This window comes from Coenobita brevimanus, chromosome 38 (genome assembly GCF_032717465.1).
Source record: "Coenobita brevimanus isolate Jiangsu-jjx chromosome 38, ASM3271746v2, whole genome shotgun sequence".
In the NCBI taxonomy this organism is placed as follows: Eukaryota; Metazoa; Arthropoda; class Malacostraca; order Decapoda; family Coenobitidae; genus Coenobita; species Coenobita brevimanus.
The window spans coordinates 22,235,985-22,256,444 of NC_136991.1; the positions used below are offsets into that span (position 1 = coordinate 22,235,985).

The 20,460-nt window shown below is 41.4% G+C and overlaps 1 protein-coding gene across 1 annotated transcript in view; it reads right to left on the bottom strand.

Moving 5' to 3' along the window:
- The window catches only part of LOC145396553 (teneurin-m-like), a 1,418,848-nt gene that overhangs the window by 101,054 nt on the left and 1,297,334 nt on the right, over positions 1-20,460 (bottom strand). Inside the window, exons 38-39 of the mRNA XM_080269929.1 lie at positions 17,230-17,242; positions 13,389-13,562 (exon numbers count right to left, since the gene is read on the bottom strand). Coding sequence (XP_080126055.1) covers positions 13,389-13,562; positions 17,230-17,242 — 187 coding nt within the window. The remainder of the gene's footprint in view (positions 1-13,388; positions 13,563-17,229; positions 17,243-20,460) is intronic.

Below are 20,460 nucleotides of genomic sequence, written 5' to 3' on the forward strand. Positions count from 1 at the left end.
TGGTGCCCATTTGTTTGTAAAGGAATGGGCCACTAATTGTGTGGAGTTACATACCCAGTTCTGTCACGATGGTGTCACTGCAAATGAGACACAACTAAAGACACCCTAACATTTCAAACAAGGAGTCAATTAGAAAACTCCCCTCAAATTACTAAAAGAAGCTGCCTAAGTTTAACTGCTTGTATATTCTTTCATCACGATGGAAGAAGTGCAGGAGACAGTAAAGGAGATGAAAAAAGGGAAAGTTTCAGGTATGGATGGGTATGCTGTGGAATGCCTGAAAGATGGTGGAGCGACTAAAATTGAGTGGTCAGCAAGGCTGTTGAATGTGTGTTTTGTGACACGTATGGTGCCAGTAGACTGGGCAAGTGCTTGTGTGGTTCTGCTGTATAAAGGTAAGGGTGATAAGTATGAATGTAGTAGCTTTAGGGGTATACGTCTCTTTACAGTAGGTAAGGTATACGGTAGAGTGTTAATTACGAGAGTTAGCGGGAGTGATTGGTGATGAGCAGTGTGGCTTTAGGAGGGGGAAGGGATGCGTCGATCAGGTGTTTGCTGTGAGACACGTGTGTGAAAAGTATTTAGCAAAAGGTAAGGATGTATTTTGGGCATTCATGGATTTAGAGAAAGCGTTAGTTAGAACTGATAGTGGGGCTTTGTGGACTGTTTTAAGATTGTATGGACTTGATGATAGGTTGCTAAGAGGTGTGAAAAGTTTTTATGTAATTAGTAAAGCGTGTGTAAGAGTGGGAAATACTATGAGTGACTGGTTTCCCGTGAGAGCGGGGCTGCAGCAGGGGTGTGTGACGTCGTCTTGGTTGTTTAATATTTAAATGGATGGTGTTGTAAGGGAGGTGAGTGCAAGAGTGTTAGGTGGAGGTCTGGTGAATGCTGATGGTAGAGAGTGGAATCTGAATTAGCTGCTGTTTGCAGATGATACTGCACTGGTGGCTGATTCAGAAGAGAGACTGAGACAGTTGGTACGGGAGTTTGAAAGGGTGTGTAAAAGGAGGAAATTGAAAGTAAATGAGAGTAAGGGTAAAATGTTGAAGTGTACTAGGTTGGTAGATGGTAGAAGGATGAATACAGTTTTGAATGGTAAGTTGCTTGAGGAGGTAGAGTGTTTTAAGCATGTTGCTGTGGATGGAAGAACAGATGCAGAAGTGGTGAAGTTTAGAATGAATGAAGCAGAAACGATGCTGGGAGGAATGAAAAAAGTGTTCAGATGTCGTTTGCTTAGAATGGATGTAAAGAGAAGGCTGTATGAGGGTGTAGTGGTACTGACTGCATTATATGGGGCTGAAAATTGGAACATGGGTTTAGCAGAGAGGAAAAGTTTGAATGCAATGGGGATGACGTGTCTGAGGAGTACGAGTGGAATGCCCTATATGAAGTGCAAAGGAGAACTGGAGTTGTGTAGGAAATGGCTGATCGAGTTGAGCAGAGAGTGTTGCGATGGTTTGGGCATATGGAGAGAATGGATGATGAGCGACTGGTGAAAAAGATAACTGGATCAGATGTGAGAGGTGTAAGGCTGAGAGGACGACCACAAACAGGATGGATGGACAATGTGAAGAGAGTGTTGGATGCAAGAGGGATATCTGTTGAGCACAGAAGAGTGGCTGTGCATGACAGAAATGACTGAAGAGAAATTGTGAATGAATAAATGATGACGCCGCCCTGAGGGGATATTTTCTCGCATTTGGTCTGGTCAGCTGATCAGGTCAGGTGCGGGTAAGGGGATGGGTCCATTACGATGTGGCAGGGGTATACCAGCTCTGCTGTTGGGCCCTGCTGTGGATGTCACTGATTACACTGCGCGGTTGACCCTCGTGTGGTGTGGTGCAGTGAGGATCCATCCCATCTCCCCTTGGTGCTAAGATGCGAATAGATGTGTTTGTGTGGATGAGTAAATTGGGAGTGTGTCATCCTGTCTCCGCTACCTCCCTTTCTGTGGGGGAAGCAGCCTAGGTATATAGACAGATTGATATTTGACCCTTCAGGTATACTCTTACCAGCCACAATAAGATGTAAAATGTTTCTTCAAAACATGTGGAAATGTAAAATGAAATGGGACCAAGAAGTTCCTCAAGAAATGGTTGACCAAAGGCATAAATTAGTTACTGAACTTCATACCTGCATAACTTGGTAGTTCAACAGAAGAGCCACAACGGCCTCCCATGTAAAGATGCATATATTTAGTGATGCCAGTAACTTAGTACGGTATATGGCGTCACTGCCTACTTTTGTACCATGGAAAATCATCATCATCATCAACATCCAATTCTACATTGCCCCATGAGAAATGTAGATGCCCGGGGCTAGGCATATTGGTCCTGACATTTAAGATGAGAGTGACCAGCCTCACTCATCCCTGAGTGGCATTATGTAAGTATTAAACCTACCACTCCTTGGATATAAACCTTCACCAGCTCAATCCGATGGAGCATTGTAATTACCTACAACACCACCAGGAGCCAAAATTTGGTTATATGGTTACCACCCAGCATAGTAAATGGTTTCCCGGTGTATAGTTAACCATTTGGCTTGTCACTCAGTGTAGTCACCCACAGGCAGAAGGAAGAGGAAAGAATGAAGGAAGGAAAGACAGAAGATGGAGTGTAAAGTCAACCGTGGGCAGAAGGACGAGGAAAGAATGAAAGAAAGACAGAAGAGGATGGAAGTAAAGAAGCATGGAGGAGAGGAAAGGGCAGACAACTGAGAGCAGCACTACATCAAGTGAGTGGATGGTGAGTGCCCCCACCTAACACAAACCATGGAAAATAATAGATTAATAATGGCAAAGGCCAGTGGTACCAATAAGCCAGTCACCATACCTAAATTAGAGTTGACAGCTATTTTGCTGGCACCCAGGTTAACAAAATTTACTCAAAAGGCATATGAAGGGATTTTAACCATCACTTATACAAACTTATGGTGTGATAGCCAAATTGCATTGCACTGGTTACATAGTCACAAGCCTTTGCCAGTGTATGTGGCTAACAGCATTAATGAAATTAAGTCATTAATCCCTCATGTTAATACAAGATATATAACCACACAGGACATGCCGGCTGACCTCATAACTAGATGCCTCACCATCAAAATATGAAATGAGTCCTCGCTGCGGTGGAATGGGCCATCATGGCTCACCTCTTAAATACAGTGGCCGAAAGAATTGGCATGTGATATGATACAGGATAGTGTTACTCATAAGTTGGTTAAACTAGTCTTGCAACAGTCCCCAAGGCTTTTAGCCTGGGAGAGGTTTGGCAGCTATGATAAGGTACTACGAATATTAGCATGGGTGTATCTCTATATCAACTACCTGGCAGTAAAAACACAGTATCTAGCTTTGAATACAGATCCTGTGTTAAGCACTAAGGAACTAATACATGTAGAACTGCAAACAGTAAGACTATGTCAACCTGAAAATTATGATAAGGGATACATCTTACTTCACTAACAAGTAAATAGGGGATCTTTTACCAGTATCGTGTTACAATTAGGTTTATTCCCAGAAAGTGGGCTTATAACATGCAGGGGGAGAATTCAAAAGGCCAACTGTCCAGATATGAGTTATACTAAATATTCAATACTGCTACCTGACTCACACCATGTATCTAAATTACTGATCCAAAAATGCCACATTGCAAGCAACCATAGTGAAACCAATTACACTACGTCCAATATGAGACAGAAGTGGTGGATACCTAAAATGAGACAAGTAATAAAGAAGGAGTTACGCCAATGTGTCACCTATTAGAATTATCAAGGCTCACATTATTCTCATATGGATGCTCCACCCCTTCCAGAAATCTGAATACTAGTAACCTAATCAGAGCCACTTCAAATAACTGGAGTGAACTATACAGGAGCACAGCAAGTAAAAATAAATAAACATACCCTAAGTAAGGCATATGTGGTCCTGTTTACCTGTGCAGTATCCTGGGCATGTCACTCTGAACTGGTGACTGAGCTGACTTGTAAAAGTTTTTTATATGCTCTCAGGTGATTCACCAGTGGGCAAGAATTCCCTCAAATATGAATGAGTGATAATGCCACAACATTTATAAATGGTACTAAATACACTGACAGTCTTAGACAAGATCCACAAATTGCAGGTTACTTATATGATAACCACTGTGAGTAAAGATTTATCCCAGCTACAGCTGCATGGTTTGGTACTATATGGGAAAGAACAATTGGTACCTTAAAGGCAAGATTAAAAAAGGTACAGCCCTCCACAGTCGCAGATTCAACTTTTGCAGGTCTTGCAGATTCGTGGATTGCACCTTTGTGGAGTCAAGATTCTGTTTGCAGCAGCAAAGTGTAGCAATGTGGATGCTCACAGGTCATTTTGCGCCAAACCACAGCACTCCCGCGCTCCTCTGTCTCTCCCTCAGTCTGTGTCCTGCCACTGTCACAGTCACTTCGCTGCCTCTACGCTACCACACCAGACCTCCCGTAATTTCATTATTGTGCCCAATAATTGTGCTCTAATGTGTTCAAAGGCAACAAGCTGATGACTTGCCCACACTCATACGGATGTGTGCGAGACGCACTCAGTTGCGGGAGTCTGTGGAAGTCACCAGATACATATTTACCCTAACTTAGTACAGCCATACCCAATCAAAACTTATTTGTCAATAAACTTTTTTATACAGTTGCTGTGTTACTATTTGTGATATTTCATGCTGCTTTCAGGTCCCACATATGGTTTATTAGGCACAGTATGTGCAGGCCTCCTCACAGGGGGTGATTTCCAACTATAGAGACATTTACAGGTGGGTGCACCAAACATTCGAGAAAATTCCACATTCACAGGGATCTGTGTCTCCAAACCCCCACAAATGTGGAGGGCTGCCTGTACTATACTGGGTAGAACCATGGTTACGCTAGAGGAATTATCCACCATTCTTCTCGAACTAGAGGCCACCATTAATGACAGACCCATCACTCATGTGGAGAGCAACCTGAGTGAGTTAAATCCTATCACCCCATCTCTGTTGCTCAGGGGTCAAAGAATAAAATCTTTCCCACACAACTCTGACTCAGAAGATGTAGCAGATCTTACTTATGCCTCCAGCCATGGATTAAAGGATACACTGTCCTTTATATAAAAATTATCAACAGATTTATGGAAAAGGTGGTCTAACGAATATTTGTTGTCTCTGAGAGACTCACACAAATGCCTAGTAAAAAGCTGAAAGGGTTTCTGGCCACGCATCAGGGATGTTGTCCTAATCATTTTTTTTTTTTTTTAATAACAGAACGGAGGAAGGAAAAACAAATGAATAAAAAGAAAAAATCCATGCACCAGATTACTGGTGTCCTCTGTTCATAAAATATCTGTAACAGTTAGACTTGAACAGCTGTGGGTTGAAATTTGGAGGGAAACAACTCTGGGGAAGCAAGTTCCAGAGAGATGCAATTCGGGGAATGAAAGAATTCTGATAGGCAGAAGTTCTGCAATATTGCTGAATGACATTCCAGTCATAAGTGCTACCGAGTAGCACAGGGGAAGGCATGGAGAGGTGGCACAATAGACGCAACTTCATCTGAATATTTACCAAAAAAATATCTGTAAAATAATACTTACAGGGGAGGTAGTTTATTTGTAATGGCAGGAGTGTTAATAATTCTAACAGCTTTGTTCTGAATTTTAACTAGTTGTTTTAATGCAACCTCTCCATATCCATTCCAGAAGGACGAGCAATATTCAAGTTGAGAGTGCACATGACTCTTATAAATTATAGCCAACTGCATCAGCAAAGAAGTTACGGACTCTGTACAATAATCCAAGTTTCTTTGAGGCGGTTTTAGCAAGTGATCTAACATGAGAGGTCCAGCTGAGGGCATTGTTAAGTGAGACGCCAAGAATTTCAATACTTTTGGAGATGGGAATATTAGTGGCACTGAAGGTAATGTACGAATCTGGCAATATCTGTTTATTAGCAAATTGTATATACCTGTATTTAGATTTACTAGCATTAAAAGAGACTAGGTTGTTTTGTCCCCATTCACTGATCATAGATAGGGCTTGATTTATGGAGATGGGCGTACTGAGCTGAGAGTTAAAGATATTAGACTTTGTAAATGGGTGTCAGAGTGTGAATGAACTATGTAGTGTTGAGTTACCTGCGTATGAATGGATGGGATTGTGGGTGACAGATAAGAGATCATTAATATGAACCAGGAATAGAGTTGGCGCCAGAACTGACCCCTGCGGCAGGCCGGCGTTAACTGAGTGGAAATTGGAATATACATCATCTACTTTTACTCTTATTTTCCTGTCACTAAGATATGATGAAATCAAAGGAACAAAAGACGTTAGTCCATAGCAAGGGAGTTTGGACAGCAGGGAATGGTGCCATACTCTCTCAAAAGCTTTAGAAATATCAAGAGCTACTCGATGAGTTGCTCCATGTAGATCTGACGGATGGTATGAGTTACGAGATTGAATATGTCAATGGTGGATCTTTCGTGGTGAAAACCATATTGTCTATCACTAATTAAGTTGCTGGATTCAAGATGTTTAACAATGTGCTTATTAATTAAAGTTTCAAATACCTTACCAAGAGAAGATGTGACAGCTATCGGTCTGTAATCAGAGGGGTCAGAGGAACTTCCTTTCTTAGGAATTGGGTGGATATTGGCTTCTTTCCATGAATTTGGGAATAAAGAAGTATGTATGCATAGTCTGAATAATTAGCTAGAACAGAGGCAAGTTCAGGGGAACACTTTTTCAAAACAATTGGCAGAATTCCATCTGGGCCTGGAGCTTTGTTGGTACAGTAGGTAAATTGTCTAGGATGGATTTTATGTATCTTGTCTGTATTTTAAGTGGGGCAATTTCGGGAGAGTCAAGTTCTAGTACTGGGACATTCTGGCTGGTATCATCTATGGTAGAATTTCTGGCAAATGTACTAACAAAAATATCCGCTTTCCCACACGGGTCATTTGTAATATTGCCATCTGAAGATTTTAGTGGGGGAATGGAAGATGACTTGTTAAAGTTATTACTGAAAGAATTAAGAGTTGACCAGAATATTCTATTGTCATTAGGGTTGTTAAGTAGTTCTGATGCTTGCTTTTGAAGAGAATTTGATTTAGCTAGATTTAATACAGCTTTTGCATGATTTCTAGCAGTTTTAAACTGAGAGAGTGATTCAGATGTTTTTGATTTTAAGTAACAGTTATATGCTAATGACTCTTGGGCTGTTGCTCTGGTACAGTTGCCATCAAACCATTTTGGAGAGTTCGATCTTTTAGTGAACTGTTGACTTGGTATGAATAAATCCATCCATCCATCCATCCATCATCCAATCCTACATTGCCCCATGAGGGGCGTAGGAGCCCGGGGCTAGGCAGTTGGTCCCGACATTTAAGATGAGGGTGACTGGCCTCACTCATCCCTGAATAAATCCATACCAGCTAGTATTAAGTCACAAATGTGGGACTGGGTGGAATTGGGATCACTAGAGAAGAAAGACTGCCATGGAATGTCAGCAAGATAATTTCTAAATCCATCCCAGTCTGCCCTATCAAAGTGCCATCGGGTCACCCTGACAGGTTCAGAATGGGGAGGTGTGGGGGGGTTAACTAATGAGGCTTTGATGAGATTGTGGTCAGAGGATCCAAGTGGTGACAGTACCTCTATTGTGTATTGATCTCGATTATTTGTCAAGAATAAATCCAAGAGATGGGCATTATGGTCAGGATTATCAAGTATTCTGGTTGGCTGCTTTACCAGCTGGGTGAGATTAAACGATTCTGCAAACAGCTCACAATCTAGACCAGCGTCGTCAGTCCTGGCAGAATGCAATAACCATTCAACATTATATACGTTAAAATCACCCAAAATGGTTATTTCAATGCTAAGGGCAAGGTTAAGGTTACTCAACTGTGTGGATATGGAATCAAATACACTGGGTTCCAAAGAAGCATTGGGGGGGCGATAAACTATACAAATATATTTGGTAATATTTTGACAATTTAGTTTATATAATGAATAATCAAAACTGGATGAAGTGAAGTTTAAAATAATGTCAACTGCATATTGGGATTTGATATAACAACAGGTGCCGCCCTTGTTACGGAAGTTTGTAAGGAGATAGTAACCGGGAAAACAAAATGGATATATATCAGTAGAGGGTGAGATTTGTGGTTCTGTAAGGAAATGGGCCAAAGGGGATATGGACTGAAGGAAAAAATGAACTAAGTTTAAATTTGTGGTAAGACCGCGGATGTTAGTGAAAAATAAGGCCGCACTTTCACTTCTTCGCTGATGAGCATTAGCGGAAATAGCAACAGTCGCTCCCGGCACAGTCGCATGATGGCAACTTGGAGGACCCTGTGCTGCCAGCCCTACCCTGCCGGTGGTGGCAATCCAAGGTACCACTTCATTTGATAATAACGTTGCAGCAGCCATTACTAAAGAAAGTGAATAGAAAGTGTGATATGTTATGCGCATGTAGTGTGGTGTAGACAGTTGAAGGTGTAGGTATTATGAGAGCATGCTGGCCTACTCTCTGTGTAAATGAATGCACTGAAAATGTTCAGCAAAGGGATATGGTCAGCATCAAGTCCTGAGGGCTGGTGAAACAGGAGCTCCAGCTATCCCTATCACCAGCTTGCCATCCACCTCAGGAGTATTGCCCTGTTTGACTGGTGCTACAGTCTATGACAATGGTCTGTGATCCTCTTGGAAGCTGGGTAAAATCACCGGCATACATTTGGGGAGAGATGGGCTTGCTAGGGTAACGCAAGTAGAAACGACAAATGGAACAGTCACCCACCCTGAACAGTCTCCGGTCCTGTTTCGTTTCGTTTCATTTTTGAAGACTCTAACATGCTTGCATGCATCACATTTGGTCACCTAATGACAGCTTTCCATGCTGCTAAATCTCTGGCAGCCTCCCTGTTCAGACCTTTAACCCTGAGGTCACACTTAATGACCTTGTCCCATGTCTTTTTTGGTCTACCCCTCGCAACCCCACCCTTAATATTAACGCTTCTCACTTTGTGCATCCAATTATCAGCCACATACCCAAACCACTTCAATCTACCTCTCCTCATCACAACATCAATACACTCCAGTCCCATCTTACCTCTCAACTTTTCCATTATAAACCCAGCTCCCCCAGACCTTACAATCAGGGATGCATTGCACATCCATCCAATCATTGTCATTTCTGTACGTTTGAGCCTGCTAATATCCTCTTCCTTTACTGCCCAGGTCTCACTGCCATATAGCATTACACTCCTAACACATGCTGTATACAAAGACCCCCTAGAATGTAGGGAGAGCCCTCTCAATGTCAGGAGAGGCAACAGCTCCCTGAACTTCTTTCAACCACTTCTCACCCTAGCCAAAGAGCTAGCTCCAGCCCCACCTCCAGCACATAACATGTCTCCCAAATAACAAGACTCTTTGACACACTCAAGAGACTCAACAGCATATTCAACCCTTTCATGCCTGACAATCTCCAACTGCTCTCCCATACACACTGCACACATAAAATCAACATTATCGCACAGTCTACCTCTATTACCACTACACCTCTTTTGCACCCACTTTCCACAAACACTGCACAAGAAGGAATTACCTCCCACACCCTTGTAGCAAATTGCACATGGCCACTCTCCCTCTTCTTTGACAGTACCACCACCAAGCCTAGACATCATCACTTTTGTTTTATCTGCATTTACTCTTAAGCCCTTGTGTACTATCTCTCCACTTTCTAAATCTTTCCTCATTAAGCTATATCCCCTTGAACAGGATTTAGAGGCTGATCCAGTTTCTGCTCAGCCAGCCGACTTCAACATGGGGACTGCCTGTTAACAGCACCCCATACGCTACTTGGATCTGTTAAACTCTGTCATACAGTCTTTTGTGAATGAATTTTTTATATAATTATTGGTGGTGGGCATTTATTTGTGTTTACGGGATTTAGTCCTGACAGCATTATTTATGTATATAAGTTGTTATTCCTGTTTAGCTTAAGCAATTTATTTATAAACAGGATATCTATGTTGATTTAATAGGGCAATGAACAGAATAAGTAGTCTGATCTAGATAATTTGCCATTCATACAAAGCCATTGCTCAGCACACTATCTTTGGGGACATTGGACTACTGGGTGTAAACACACACCATTCTTTCATTTTTGCTCTCCAGCCTTACTACCGAGAGCCTTACTCACTCACTCCACAACATTCATGCCAGCAGCACTTTCGCCCTTCCTTTGCCACATCCTCCAACATCAGATGGCCAATTCCTAAATTAAGTCCCTACATCTTTAAATAGGCCTATATAGATTAGGGACCCTTCTACCTGTAATCGGCCATGCAACATAAATCTTTTTACTGATAAGCACAGAAATGATTGACAATGGGGTTATGAAAGAAACTATAACTGGAGATGTGGAGGGACAAGTGGAGATGGTTATGAACAGTCTCTGGTTGATTATTTTTCAAATCTGATTTTTGCAGATGATGCTGTGTTGCTTGCTGACTGTGAAAAGAAGCTTTGCAGACTGGTACAGAGTTTTTGTGGATATCTGTGAGTACTGGAGAGAGAAATGAACTGGTGAGGGAGTGTAAAGTATCTCAGTGCAGTAACAGACAACATGTAAATACAAGAAGGAAATGGAAAGCAGAGTTGCACAGGGAAGAAAGTACAGTAGATGATTCTCAACATCCGCCACAGTTATTCCTCCCATTTCCACTGCTCTCACTTGTGTCCTTTCAAATTCATGACATACCAAAGATTCAAACCAAAGCATTCCTGTAGCCACTACCATACTTTTATTTATGGTACAGTAACTGTCTTACAGCTTCCATGTAAGTTCCTTGTTTAGTATCAAGGCCTTCATACAAGGGGCTGCCTTCTTTCCTTAAACCACTCTACTCTCCATTTTTCTTTATGAATTTATCTCTTTTTATCCCTTTGAGATTCCAATAACAATTCTGAGGTTCATTTCAAATCCAACCTCAGAGATTCCGAACACGTTTTTAATCGTCATTTTAAGATCTGTTTGTAAAATATTAACCATAAATTGCATTTACGCATAATAACAAAGAAACTCGGGCATGATGGTGTGGGATGGTTGCTTTGTGTGTGGCGGACAGTGCACGTGTGGTATGACTCACGGCTTTGTCTCAGGGCAGGGAACGAAAGCAGTTGCGCTGTAGCTGTCATGACGGTCGAAGGTTACGTAATTGCCTCGCACTTTTCCTCGCATATATATGTGTCATTTTGACTTTTTATTTTCTTTGCTTTCTTATTCAGCTTCAAAATAACACCACATCAAGCATTCTATAATGAAAAGTGTACCAACAATGCGCAATCAAAGAAAAAGAATATGCGGACGAGAATCATAATACTGTATAACTGTGCATCTTTTTCCTTTCGCTTTACCATGCAATAAAATGCATAAAAAACCATAATCTATATAGTACTGTAAAGGTAATTTATTGTAGTCTCGCATGGTTTAAACCAGATTTATATATCTTTATTAGATTTTTATTGAATTTTTCCTATGGCAAGGTATAAAATTTTTGGTCCTTGCCAAACTTCATCTCGTCGTTTTGCCTTTTTTTCTTTGTCTTCCTTTTTTCAATATAATTGTACTATGATAAATTACAGCTATTCATCTTTAAAATAAAAAAACAACCAGAATTCAATTGTAAAAGACGTACTTACACTGACCGATCAAAGAAAATGATTGTGAAGTGGATATGTGGCTGAGAATCATAAAAAAAATTTGAATCTTTTCCTTTCGCTTAACTGCACAATAAAATGCATAAATAACCATAATCTATGTAGCACTGCAATAGCAATTTATTGTAGTTTTGCATGGTATAAACCAGATTTATATATCATTTTTAGATTATTATTGCTGAATATTTTTCTTTGGGAAGGTATAAAATTTTTGGTTTTCACTTAACTTCACCTTGTCATAGGTGGGAGCACTCACCATCCACTCACTTGATGTAGTGCTGCTGTTGTGTGTCTGCCCTTTTCTCTCCTCCATCCTTCTTTCCTTCCATCCTCTTCTGTCTTTCTTTCCTTCATTCTTTCCTTGTTCTTCTGCCTATGGGTAACTGTACACTCCCTCTTCTGTCTTTCTTTCCTTCATTCTTTCCTCTTCCTTCTGCCTGTGGGTGACTCTACACTGAGTGACATGCCAAATGGTTTCCTTAACACCAGGAAACCATTTACTACACTGGGTGGTAACCACATAACCAAATTTTGGCACCTGGTGGTTTAGTGGGTAATTATTGCACTCCAATTGGATTGAGCCAATGAAGGTTTATATCCAAGGGGTTGTTGGGGTTGACTGCTCATGTAATGTCATTCAGGGATGAGTGAGGCTGGTCACTCTCATCTTAAATGTCAGGACCAACTGCCTAGCCCCGGGCTTCTATGCTCCTCATGGGGCAATGGAGGATTGGATGATGGATGGATGGATGGATTCACCTTGTCATTTTGACTTTTTTTTTCTTTGTTTTCCTTTTCTGAATATACTATGATAAACTACAACTATTGAGCTTTAAAATAATACCACAACCAGCATTCAATCGTAAAAGACGTATTTACACTGACCGATCAAAGAAAAAGATTGCAAAGTGAATCTGCGCCTAAGAATCATTGTAAAATTTGCATATTTTTCCTTTCACTTTACTGCACAAAAAAATGCATAAATAACCATAATCTATATAGCACTGTAAAGGTAATTTATTTTAGTTTTGCATGGTTTAAATCAAATTTAGATATATTTAATAGTTTTTTTTGCCAAATATTTTTCTACAGAGGTATAAAATTTTTGACTTTCGCCTAACTTCAACTTGTCATTTTAACTGTTCATTTTCTTTGTTTTCCCTTTTTGAGCATACTATGATAAAGTACAACTATTTAGCTTTAAAATGACCCCAAAACCAACATTCTATCATGAAAAGTGTATTTACACTGAGCAATAGAAGAAAAATATCGCGGCACGAACTTGTGGGTCAGTGTGAGAGCGGCTGACTTTAGCACAGACATCATCTGTCCGGCCCAGAAACCTGATAGGGTTAGTTACTAAACCGAGGCACCGAATGCATCCCTCAATCATAGTTTCACTCCATTCACGTGTACTGTGAGTAATGTTCTCTCTGAAAAGTATCACTTTATTCTTATCTACATTTACTGACATTTACAATTCTCTGAACAAAATCTACAGAGATTATTTTCACTATCAGCAAGAAGCATGGCATCATACGAATAAATCATATCTGAAACACGTCATTGGTAATTTCTCATCACTTACTATTAAAAGCGTGGCAATCTAATGCTGCAAAGTAAAAAGCAAATGCTGTTTTTCATAGTGTCATACACCTACCTGGAGAGCTATACTATCCAAGGGGAGTGCAAGGCGAAGTCTGTAGAAGCTGAGAGAAGTTGTCAGGTGAAGGGTGTAGGCAGAGCCTCGGGGAGTAACCACTTGCCTCAGTGACCCTGCAGCGTCATACACAAGACCATATGACCTGCCACTAGGATGTGTTACCTTCTCTGGCTGGGAATGGGGAAAAAAGTTGCAAGTTAAAATTTATACAGGAACATCTCATTATCTGTTAACTTCCAAGATGAGAACTAATACGATACTGATGAATACAATGAATACCCTCTAATTACACTTTGGTACCCTCTAATTTCCCTAATATTCATTTTTCTCAGAGCAATGTTAATAAACATGATTACTACCACAACTCTGGGTGCTGAAATATAGGGTACTATCACTCATTAGAATACTTTAATGTAAGAGCATCGCCTTTATGGCCAAGCATCCACTTAAATCTATCTATCTTTATCTATTGCCAAATGCCTTAACCCCATACGGGGGACCACAAACAAATCGCCTCCACGTCGCCCTGTCCCCTGCCATTTCATTGCCCTGCTCCCAGCTCACACACCCCTCTCTCAATTACCTCACCACTCCATCCCTTCATCTCATCCTTGGCCTCCCCCTCCCTCTCTCCCCCTCCACCTCACTCATATACACTGTCCTCGCCAGTCTCTCACTCTCCATCCTCTCCACATGTCCAAACCACCTCAATGTGTTTCTCATGACGTTTCGTATCACATCCACAACCATGTGTGGGAAGGCTCCCCACATACAGCTCTTCTCAATAGGGTGGATTCAAAGGCTTTTTGTCTCATTAACTCCCCTCCTCTTACTGGCTCCCTTCAACCTCTGTCTCTTCACCACACTGTTGCATCTTTATCTCTTTTCTATTGCTACTTCAATGGTCACTGCTCCTCTCAACTGTCTGCTTGCATTCCTCCTCCTCTACCACGAGCACGTAGGAGCCGACTACCAGCAAACTCTCATTCCTTTTCTGTCCAACTCTCTAATGCAAGAGTTAACCATTACTCCCAGTCCTTCATTTGTGCAACAGGTCAACTCTGGAACTGTCTCCCTCTGTCTATATTTCCTGCTAGCTATGATCTTCAGTCTTTCAAACGCAATGTGTCCAGGCATCTCGAAATGATCGGACCTTGAATTAGGCTCTCTCTTGTATATTGTTTTTCTCCTGGAAGGAACAGTTACTGCACGCTCGTGACCCTTCGTTCCTTCTTCCTTAAAAAAAAAAAAAAAAATTGCTCCTTTACTTCCTCATTTGTCAGTCCATCTCTCCATGTGACTCCATGGGCTCCTCTTAAATAACTCATTTCCACTGCTCTCACTCTTGACTATCTGTCCCTCCAACAAGGTCCAAGCTTCACTTCCGTATGTTAGAGCTGGTATCACAATACTGTCATAAAATAGCTTTTTCACTTTCATGCTCACGTTCCTGTTTCTTATCACTGCTTTCAAGGAACCAGCAACTTTTCTTCCCTGTTGCACGCTATCAAGCACTTCACCTTCTAAACTTCCATCCTTACTCATCACACAACCCAAGTACTTAAACACAAACACACTCACATTTTCCATTTCCTCCTAATCCAGCCTCACTGTATATTCACTGACTTCACTTCTCTCGAAGATCATAACTTTACTCTTCCCTACATTCACCTTTAGATTCCATTTCTTACACACTCTCCCGGATTCATCCACCAAATCCTTGCAGCTCCCCTTTGTCTTCACTTAACAACACAGTATCATCTGCAAACAACAGTACAGGGAGTTTCCAAACGCTGCCCTCTCTCACTAGGGCCGCTCCAACATCCACTGCCCTACCTTGTATCTCTTTTATAACCCCATCCATATACAGACTGAACAACCACAGAGACATGAAACATCCTTGTTTCAACCCAACCTTCAAATAAAAAATTCACTCAGTTCACTATCCACATGCACTGCAGCCTTAGCACCATCATACACACTCTCCACAGCCTTCAACAACTTCCCATCTACTCCAATTATTCTTAATACTTTCCACAATCCTTGTTCATCCACCCTGTCATGTGCTTTCTCCAAATCCATTAAGGTCGCATACAACTTATTTCCCTTCCTTAGAAACTTTTCCACTAAAGATCTAAGAATGTATATCTGACCTATACAACCTCTTCCCTTCCTAAAACCTCCCTGCTCTTCAACTAATTCCTCTGTTATTTCCCTAATTCAGACAGTAAGAATCTTACCATATACTTTTCATATTACACTTCTTTTTCCCCTTTTCCTTTGTACAGGGGAATAATTATACCTGACTTCCAATCCTCTGAGACTCTACCTTCCTCCCAGGCCAATCTGCACATCTTCCACATCCATTATACTACTATCTCTCCCCCATGTTTCAACATTACACCACACACTCCATCAATTCCTAAGGCTCTCCCCATTTTAACTTTCTTCATTGCTTTCACAACTTCCATCCTACTGATTTCTTCCTCTCTTCTCACATCCCTCCTTCACCCAGCCATTCCCCCGCCACTAATACTTACATTAGTTTCATTCTCTGTATTCAGCAATTTCTTAAATTCGTCTCTCCCTCTGCTCAATTTTTCTCCCTTCTCCAATAGTAATCTATCATTTATATCTTTCACTCCCCAACTAACTTCTTTGGCACCCTGTCTAACTCTCTTTACCTCTTTCCAGAACATTTTCTTACATTCCCCCTACTTTACACTCAAGTTCCATCCAAATTCCTCATCCACTCTCTTCTTACTCACTCTTTTCACCTCTCCCTTCCTCTCTACATATAACTCTCTTTTCCATCTCACAATTTCTTCCACACCCCTGTTTCTCATCCACTCACTATATGCTTTCTTCTTTGTGCCACAGCCTCTCTCACCTCTTCATTCCACCATGCTGTTCCCTGCACCGCCTTTCGTCTTCTCTTCACCCCACACACCGCCTCACATGCTGCACAGATTTCTTCTATGAATATCTTGCACACACATTCCACGTCCCCCATCTGCTCCAATCTATATTAACTCAATCACTTCTCCACTTCCCTCTTATACTCTGCCTTTTTTCCATCCTCTTGTATCTTTTTCACTCTCCTTGTATGCACTACTTCCTCCTGTCCTTCCTTTCTTCTATTTCTCCATTTTGTTTGGACTTTAATTCTGACCACCACCAAGTGGTGGTCCGAAAGCCCACTCTCTCAACCTCTATACACTCTTGCATCCATTACACACCTCATCCTTTCATCCACACACACATAATCAATCATTGCCTTCTGTTCACTCAGTGCACCTCCCACCCCTCTCATCACTCGCCATGTATACCTGTGGATCATTTTGTGCCTGAAGAGGGTATTAGCTATCACCAGCCCCTCCTGGAACAAATGTCCACAAAGGACTGTCATTGTCATTCATCTCTGCAGGCATGCCTCACTCACCAACTACTCCATCCACCTTCCCATTCCCTATTTTTCCATTCATTTCTCCAATAAAAAACACTCTCTCATTCCTTTCAAACTTTTCCACGCACGCTTCCACATTTGTCCAGAACTCTTCTCTCATTCTGCTTGCATGATCTTGTGTTTGAACATACACGCACACAGTCACCCACATTTGTAATCCAACTTTCAATCTTACCCACACAATCCTTGAGCCAACTGATCCATACTCCCTTATATTCTCCTTCAATCTGTTTCAATAATACACACTCCTTCTTTTGCCCTCTCATTCTCACCTACTCCCATGCATATACCCCATCCATTCTCCCATTCTCTCACTCTTTCCTCTCTAGTTTCAGTTAATCCACATACATCCACTTTGGCACCCTCAAGCACCTGGAAAATCTCTCTTTCTTTTACCTCATCATTTGCACCCCTTACATTCCATGAAGCTATCTGTACCACTTAAATAATAGCAATTTTTATTATCGTTTAAATCATTCAGACTTAAATGAAAATGGAGGATCCACAGCAAATATATCTGTTCATCAAACACATGAGAACAAAAGTTCCGAGAACATTCTCACCTTCTCTTGTGCTACTGATAAAAAGAGGGTGCCTACAATACAACTGCAAGGTAGGTCACCATGTCTCTGATTATACAAAAAGAGATGGGACTGTCAGCCACAGCCCCTGCTTCTTTCAATATCTTTCACGACATGCAAGGAAGATATGGGTAGTGTTCTTTCTTCCCTGCCGCCAAGAAGGTAGGACACAAACAATGACCATCCCTCTAATAATATCTATCTATCTATTGCCAGATGCCTCAATCCCATAAAGGGTGGCCACAAACAAATCGCCTCCACCTCGCCCTGCCCAATGCCACTTCTTTGCCTTGCTCCCAGCTCACAACCCACTCTCTCATATACCTCTCCACGCCATCCCTTTATGTCATCCTCAGCCTCCTCCTCCCTCTCCCTCCCTCCACCTCACTCGCATACACCTTCCTTGTTAATCTCTCTCTCCCCATCCTCACCACATGGCCAAACCACTTCAGTGTATTTCTTCTAACACTTTCTATCACATCCACATCCACACACAGTGCTCCTTCACTTCCTCATTTGACAGTCTGTCTCTCAATGTAACTTCACATGCTCCTCTCAAATAATTAATTTCCACTGCTCTCACTCTTGATTTGTGTCCTTCCAACAAGTTCCAAGCTTCACTTCCATATGTTAGAGTTGGTATCACAATATTGTCATGTAGTAACTTTTTTACTTCCACGCTCACTTCCCTGCTCTTTATCTCTGCTTTCAAAGAACCAGCAACTTTTCTTCCCTGTTGTACCCTTTCAAGCACTTCATCTTCTAAACTTCCATCTTTACTCATCACACTACCCAAGTACTTAAACTCACTCACATTTACCATTTCCTTTTCATCCATTCTCACAGTACATTCAGTGACTTCACTTCTCTCACAGACCATAACTTTACTCTTCCCTACATTCAATTTAGATTCCGCTTCTTACACACTCTCCTAAACTCATTCACCAAGCCTTGCAGCTCCACTTCGTCTTCACTCAACAACACAGTATCATCCGCAAACATCAATACAGGGAGTTTCCAAACACTCCCCTCTGTTAATAGGGTCACTCCAACATCCATTCTCCAACCTTGTATCTCTTTTATAACCCCATCCATATACAGATTGAACAACCATGGAGACATGACACACCTTGATTCAATCCAACATTATGATGGAAAAATTCACTCAGTTCACCATCCACACACACTGCAGCCTAGCACCTTCATACATACACTTCATGGTATTCAACAACTTCCCATTTATTCCATATATCTTTAATACTTTCCACAATCTTTGTCCATCCACCCTGTTATATGCCTTCTCCAAATCCATGAAGGCCGCAGTCAACTTTGTTCCCTTCTCTACAAACTTTTCCAATAAAGACCTAAGAATGAATAGCTGATCTACACAACCTCTTCCCTTTCTAAAACCTCCCTGTTCTTATCCAATTAACTTCTCTGTTATTTATCTAACTCTGTCAATAAGTATTCTCTTCCCTTTCTAAAACCTCTCTGTTCTTATCCAATTAATTTCTCTGTTATTTATCTAACTCTGTCAATAAGTATTCCGCCATATACTTTTCCTATTGCACTAAGAAGACAAATGCACCTATGATTACCACACACTTCTATCTACCCTTTTCCTGTGTATATACAGGGGAATAATTATACCTGACTTCCAATCACTGGGACTCTACCTTCTTCCTAGGCCAATCTGCACATCTTCCATATTCATTCTACTACTATCTCTCCCCCATGCTTCAGCATTTCACCACACATTCCAACAATTCTTGGAGTTTTTCCCATTTTAACTTTCTTCTCTGCTTCCACTATTTCCATCCTACTGATTTCTTCCTATCTTCTTGCCTCCCTTTTCCTCCCAGCCATTCCCCAGCCACTTATACTCACGTTACTTTCATTCTCTAAGTTCAACAATTCCTTAAGGTGTTCTCTCGATACGCTCATTTTTTCTCCCTTCTCCACTAGCAATTTACCATTTTTATCTTTTCACTCCCCCCCCGACTTGCTTCTTTATTACCCTGTCTAACTCTCTTTACTTTTTTCCAGAACATTTTCTTACATTCCCCCCACTATACCCTCAAATTCCTTCCAAATTCCTCATCCACTCTCTTCTTACTCTCTCTTACTAATCTTTTCAACCTCTCTTCCTCTCTACATTTAACTCTGTCTTCTGTGTCTCAATTTCCTCCATCCCCCTGTTTCTCATCCACTCACTATATGCTTCCTTCTTTTGCACCACAGCCTGTCTCACCTCTTCATTCCATCATGCTGTTCCCTGCACTCACTTTCGTCTTCTTTTCACCCCACACACCACCTCACATGCTGCACAGATTTCTTCTGTGAATGTCTTGTACACACCTTCCATGTCCCACATCTGCTCCAAATCATATTTACCCATAGTTCCTCCACTTCTCTCTTATATTCTGCCTTTTTTCCATCCTCTTGCAACCTTTCTACCCTCCTTGTATGAACTGCTTCCTCCTGTCCTTCCCTTCTCCTCCTCCTCCTCCATTTCATTTGAACCTTGACTTTCACACCACCATTTGGTGGTCAGAAAGTCCACTCCCCCAACCTCTGTATGCTCTTGTTTTCACTAGACACCTTTTCATTCTGTCATCCACACACTGATAATCATTCGTTGCCTTCCTTTCATTCAGTTCACCATCCTCCCTTCTCATTACTTGCCACATACACCTGTGGATCATTTTGTGTCTAAAGAGGGTTTTTGCTATCACCAACCCCCTCTCGGCACAAATGTCCACTTGAGCACTGCCATTTTCATTCACTTCTGCAGGCACAGCTCACTCACCAACTACTCCATCCACCTTCACATTCCCTACTTTTCCACTCATATCTCCAATCAAAAACACTCTCTCATTCCTCTCAAACTTTACCATGCACGCTTCCACATCTGTCCAGAACTCTTCTTTCAGTCTACTTTTACGATCTTGTGTTAGCGTATACACACACACACAATTGCTTGCATTTGTAGTCCAACTTTCAATCTTACCAACACAATCCT